Source organism: Melitaea cinxia, chromosome 1, assembly GCF_905220565.1.
Source record: "Melitaea cinxia chromosome 1, ilMelCinx1.1, whole genome shotgun sequence".
In the NCBI taxonomy this organism is placed as follows: domain Eukaryota; kingdom Metazoa; phylum Arthropoda; class Insecta; order Lepidoptera; family Nymphalidae; genus Melitaea; species Melitaea cinxia.
Genome location: NC_059394.1, coordinates 17,805,522 through 17,812,349, shown reverse-complemented (window position 1 = coordinate 17,812,349; position 6,828 = coordinate 17,805,522). Strand labels below are relative to the sequence as shown.

The window sequence follows — 6,828 nt, the reverse complement described above, 5'->3', positions numbered from 1 at the left end:
AAAAAGGAAAAATTTCGTCAACAATTCATAGTTTGTTCAGACTTTTGACAAATATAGGTAAGTAAGAAGAACTTCTTGTAATTCATAATAATTCATAGTGTTTAGTGTTCATGTCATCAGTGCAAAACAGTCTTTTACTTGTCTATTTTTATATATAACAGTTTAATATATTATAATATATAATAATTTCTGAATTTCCATCCTTATACAAAATGATTTATTATATTAAAAGTAAAATTTGTAAGTCATTTACTTCTGCTCCCTTTTCTTTGCATTTAATTGCTTTTAATAATTTTAACTTTTATTTTTATTTCAGCTAAAAATGAAACTCTTGCTCATCACCGTCGCTCTCGTAGCCGTAGCCGCCGCTGGTCCAGTCAAACCAGGCCCAGCTGGCCCAGCCCCAATCATCGACGACGCACATGATATTGCCGTTGGACCCGCTATCATCGACGATGCACATGACATCGCCGTTGGACCTGCTATCATCGACGATGTACACGATATTGCCGTAGGACCCGCTATCATCGACGACGTAAATGATATTGCCGTAGGACCCGCTATCATCGACGACGTACATGATATTGCCGTAGGACCGGCTATCATCGACGACGTACATGATATTGCCGTAGGACCCGCTATCATCGAAGGACCCACTGTGAAACCAAGCCAGCCCCTCGTCAGTATCATCTTGAACATCAACTCCCAAAGTCCAGCTCCAGTTGATGAGGTAGCGCCCACACCAGTTGTCATCGAAGAGGTGCCTATTAAACCTCCTTCTGCCGTCATCGGCGTGCCTGTTCTGCCCGTCCCCAAGCCCGCTAAAAACTAATTCTGATTCAATTTCTTGATATATTGATACCAATTTTGTATGGTAACATGAATAAATATTAATCACACGAACCCTTTTATTTTATTATTATTTTATTCCTCAAATAAGAATTAAGAAAATATACTCATATTCTATACATATTAATATAAAATTTCTAATGGTCCAATTTCTACTACAGGGCAACCACTAGTATTAAGTATTTAATAAATAAGTACCTGGGTGACCGAGCTCAGTTCGGTATTTTTAGTAAATCGTGAAGAGGTTACTCAATCCTGCTGAAGGAAACTCAATATATACATATATATCGCACCTTCGGTGCAACAAAGTCACAATTCAGGACACTTTTTTTGTTGTCTTTTATTAGGACTTTTTGATAATTTAATATAAGATTTTTAAACTATAGCAAAGAAAGTAAACTATTAATTTTATAAAGATTTCAAACCTACTATAAATAGTAATCCAGAAATGAGGAAGTAAATGCGAAAAACTAAATAATTAAAAGTCCTCTCCTATAAAATTAAGAAATGAACTATTTTGACTTTGTTGCACCGAAGGTGCGATATATATATATATATATATATATATATATATATATATATATATATATATATATGTATATATATATATATCACTATCACTACATAGTATAAAACAAAGTTTATGAACCGATTTTGATCATTCTTTTTTTTTGTTATTATAATAAATAATCACGTTTGTTAATTTTTTTCGTCTACTTACGTTGTATTACTTCTTGTCGAAGTAAGTGAAGTCAGTTTTGTTTTTCGTTTGCGAGCTAAAACAATCATTATTCTTCATTGTCAAAGATTCAATCAAACAAGCAATCATCGCAAATAATATGCTATTTTTGTTTCTGCTATTTTATTGTGTGTCATTCTTTTTAGGTTGGTTATTCTTTTGTCATGTTGTTTTATTTTTTAATTTATAATTATTCAACTACACTTAGTCTATTTATAATAACTATTTTATATAAATTACTATCATACAGTATTCAGGTCGTGGATTTATGGTCAACCGTCAACACCCCGACATAATTTGCGGCACCGATGCGGTTTTTGTCGGTGCCTATCCGATGCGGAGAATTCGCCATAACAGCACTTTACACACCTGCCTTGTAGTGTACATAAAATAAGGTTCTATAGGCATGCTTTTGTGTTACCGGCTGTTAAATTTTTAACGGCTGGCAAGTAGAACGAACACTTATTTTTCTAAAGGCAACGGGCCTTAATGAATTGTTTTATTCTCGGTGTTCTGTCGTTCTTCTACAAAGTGCTACAAACGCTAAACTTGAATTAATTGCAAAAGTTTACAAGGCAAAGCTAAAACAAAGTCATAGAGACCATTTCAATACATTTTAGTGGATAAATTAAACTTTAAGACTATAAATAGAACTTACAAATTGTATTCAAGTGGATAGTTTGGTTTGTTTCTAGTACAAAGGTAATTTGAGGGAACTGTATGAGCAATGAAATTATTATTTATGAGAATTATACAAATTAGCAATGACTATTTTAAACTAAGCAATAATTGTATTTGCTCGCAAACGAAAAAAAAACCGACTTTAATTACATCGACAAGTAATACAACGTAAGTAGACGAAAAAATAGTCAAGTAAATACGCTTTATCAAAGATTACTCCAAAAGTTGTGATCAGATCTCGATGAAATTTAAATGTGACCACATGATAAACATAAGCTTTCGACTAAATTAAAAAATCATCAAAATCAGTACACCCAGTAAAAAGTTATGTGGATTTTCAAGGGTTTTCACACTTAGGATATCTCCTTTCCAACTTACAACAAAAAAAGAATGATCAAAATCGGTTCATAAACGACAAAGTTATCAAGTCAGTTAAAAAAAGGTGTGTGTGTCAGCTGATTCAGCTTCACTGATTCAGATCAACTGTCTAAATAGGTAGAAAAAAGGCTTACTAGTCTAAGAAAAAGATTAATACCATATCAAATGACAAAAACAAACAAACGAATCAAATAATGCCATCTATCAGAACCTAATAGGGTTGGCGTTAACAAAAACGTAACGAGGTCATCCGTGCAGTAGATTTTTTTCGTATTTTTTATAGCCTTATATAAAATATGGGCTCTTATATGAAAATCGATTCTAAGGAGTAAATTCCAAAAAACAATTCAACAAAAAACTAAAGACAATGTAGTAACAAGTCGGTAGTATTAGATAGTAGGTCTAGATAGATTTTAGTTTTCCATACACTCTCAAATTTAGCTGTCATCTTTCAGACTTAGTCCTAAAGCTATTTCTCACGTAACAAAAATGTTGGATACATTTTGACGTAAGTTAGTAAGTATTTTAAGGTTATATTGTAGAAACCAAAATTGGGCTCAGCCAGAAATATTGTGTCCGATCCACGAGACTTATAAAATGGGTGAATTTTTAAGAGTCTTTCACATTTGAGCATTTCTTAATGTTGTATACCAACTTGGGGCTAATATAGTGATTTTAAAGACCTTAACAATAAAAGTGATTACCAAAGATCATTTCAGTTAAATTTTAAAACAGAATACACAAAAGGTGTATACAATTCAACACTACTAGCTACTCGTATTTTCAGCAATTTTTTAGTAGGTTTTGTTTTCTTTTTATACAAAACAAACTCTAAAGCTACTGAAACTACATAAATAATAGTTCTATTTAACTCTAAGCAACACTCACGCCAAAAATAATTAGGTTAAATCGTATAAATAATAGTTTTAAAAAATTATAAAAACACGCTTTTATAAATAAATCAAACTAAAAAGTAGAAAATGACGATCCTCATTAGTATAATTGAATAAACTTATGAAATTAGTGTGTTGTCATCGGTCCTCGATAAGTCTACTAAGTTTAAATGAAGTCTGAACGTTTGAAGTGGGTCAATATGAAATCCATAGGATTCGGTTTAAAACACACACACTGATGCTAACAAAAAGCGTATAAAAAGACGTTTACTCATATTACGTTGAAGACGAAATACCTTAGTTAAGAAAGCTAAATATCTTAAAGGTACCTTAATAAAAATCCCAAAAAAGGTAAAATTGGAAATAACATCTTCTACTTAGGCCTTTACAATCATATTTAATCCCAATAAACAACGGCTGGCTTACTAAGGCTATAAGCAGGCGGTAAATACCTCTCAAGATTTGACAGATGCAAAGCAATGGCTCGAGTAATATAAAATAGAGTGACGCAACACGGGCGGAGATACCGGGCGTGTACGCCGATTCTATGAAATAATTTTCATGAAACTTTGTACGTTATAAGTAAAGTACAATATAAATAGAAACTTTTCATAACAGGATGTCAGTGCTAGTTCTGATATTAATGAGCCGGTAATGTAGCATTTCTGGATAAAGGCCTTTCTCTTCATACAGAATAAGGGTCGCAGTTTAAACCATCATACTAAGCCATTATAAATTGCCTAATAATTTACCGCGTACCTTGAGTAAAGATTGCTATTAGAATTAGCAACCGATACCAAAAGTTTTACGTGCTCTTTTAGGCACAAGCAAGAGACTCGCAAGAACGTACTAGAAACTAACATTCGAACAAAAAAAATGATTTAACAAAATCCTTTTTTTATATTAAAAATATATAAAAATATTGATCAAATTATTTATATTATAAATTAGTGTATTAGTGATACTAAAATTGTTTAATACAGAATCAACTTAAAAAAATTAAACAAATAGTGAGTATTTACCAAAGAGCAACACGAAGGGGAGTAGCCATGTACAAGCGTTCCCCTCTGTCAAGGTATAAGGCCAAATGGCCATATGCAAACAATAAAACTAGTTGCCGCCGCACTGATCACTAGACTAAATCTAGTTGCGCGATTGAATCAACGTCCTTAAAAAAATGCCAAATTGTTCTGTTTTTTACTGCAAAAAAAGATCTGCCACGTCTAATTTATTAAAACATGGCGTTACCTTTCATACGTAGGTATTTTTTAATCACATTATTACTTGTATACTTCTTTTAAACCTTTTTTAAACTTAAAAATTACAAATATTATCGTTCGTGTTGACTCGACTTGTTTACAAACACAGGCCGCTCGCCCGCATACAATATGCGGATCAGTCGAGCGACTGATCGGAGTCTATTTCCGAGAAGTCACTGTCGCCGAGCGATAGTGTTGTTACCGGTTTGTTTGTAGATGGTTATCGATAAAAATGGCAAAGGCAAAAGAGGAGACAGACATTTTTGAGATTTTGATTTATTTAAAATATTATATTGGTAGCTTATTTTAATAAACATAGTTATATAATAAAATTGCATTAAATTAAATATAATACACGTATTATGAGTATTAATACATTTTACTAGAATTACTTAATGTGAACTTCCACCATAATGTTTTATATAAAAATTTGGCAGGTTTTCTAAAAATCCAAAGGGATACATGGAAAAAAAATTGTAATAACAGACTAACCTGGACGCCCACAAAAAATAGTGTAATTTGTTCAGATCATATCAATACCACTAACTTTCAAGTGTTGGCGAACAATAGAAGGTTTAGTCGAGGGCACCAAACCAACACTAATGCCACACTGTTTTTGTCCCGCAAGTTTTTTTTTTTGTCTCATGTACAAGGTAATCAAGATATGGTTCACCTTAGTCATAGTAGTGAAATGAAGCTTAGATTTATCAACTTTGAAAATGAACAATGTCCATCCTTTCAGAGTCATCAACAAATCATTAAATTTAGCAGATGACAAGCTATCATCTTATGATGCCATTAGTGTTACGCTCCCTACTCCCGATTCGTTGACATCACCGTGTACATCATCAACTCCTCAAAATGTATGTTAACTTTAAATCGTTTATTGTAGACTGGCATTGTTTGGCACAACAACGTTGCACCAAACGTATTGTGACATAATTATAATAGTTAGACATAGGCTGTCGTGACACTTTTTAACTGACTTCCAAAAAGGGGAGGTTCTCAATTCGACTGTATTTTTTTATGTGTGTTACTTCAGAACTTTTGACTGGGTGGACCGATTTAAAAGCTGATGTTTATCATGTGGTCGTGTTTAAATTTCATCGAGATCTGATAACAACTTTTTGAGTAACCTTTGATAACGCGTATATATTACGTATATTGTATTAATTGTCGATGTAATTGAAGTCAGTTTTGTTTTCGTTTGCGAGCAAATACAATTATTGTAGATAATGATGTGTTGTACAAAGTCTTACTACATTATATATTTCTATTATCATTACTTTTTGCAGCGTACGCAATGTAAGGAATTTTTTAAGTTATTTTTTTATCCCTTGGGTTACATTATTGGAGTTTTAGTAAGGATCCCTAATATTTTTGAAAATATAGTATAACCTATGTCGCTCAAGGATTATGTAGCTTCTCAACGGTGAAATAATTTTTTGCATCGGTCCAGTAGTTTCGGAGCCTATTCAATGCTAACAAACAAACAATCAAATCTTTACTCTTTATAATCGTTTATTTTGTATGAAGATGTTTGATTTGTAGTATATAATAAATTAAGCCTATTTTTATAATTACATCTTACCTTTGTATCACTTTAAAAACCTAATTTCCCTAACCCGAGTACTTGAATTTATCGATAATGGATATCGACAGTTGTTACAACCATGGCTGTAAGAAACTTGTTAGTGTAGTTGCGGCGTGTCATTATACTGTAATGACACAGAATGTATCTATGTGTGTGTGAAAAATGTAAGTGTGTTTTTAATTTAGTATGTGTGAGTTTCGTAGTGACAGACAATTATTTTTGTGTGGGAATTAGATACAGTGTGCATGTGTGTAATTTCCCCCCGCAAAAAATGACAGACAATTTTGTATCGGTAGCAGACGCAATGGCTACTCCCCTCCGTGTTGCTCTATGGTATTTAGTCGTAAATTATAAAAACGACAGCCGAAGGTTGCAAAAAAAGCAAACTTTAATTTAAAATTAAATTTATTATTACTAAATTATAATTAATTACAC

At 32.4% G+C, this 6,828-nt stretch overlaps 1 protein-coding gene across 1 annotated transcript; it reads left to right on the top strand.

Moving 5' to 3' along the window:
- Positions 1 to 322: 322 nt before the first annotated feature.
- On the top strand, positions 323 to 832 carry LOC123654492. Its single transcript, XM_045590395.1, has one exon. It carries the CDS (start codon positions 323 to 325, stop codon positions 830 to 832), a length of 510 nt encoding a protein of 169 aa, XP_045446351.1.
- The last annotated feature ends 5,996 nt before the right edge of the window (positions 833 to 6,828 follow it).

Excerpts from the sequence above, each read along its gene's own strand:
- LOC123654492 (XM_045590395.1), top strand. The coding sequence starts at position 323 with ATGAAACTCTTGCTCATCACCGTCGCTCTCGTAGCCGTAGCCGCCGCT.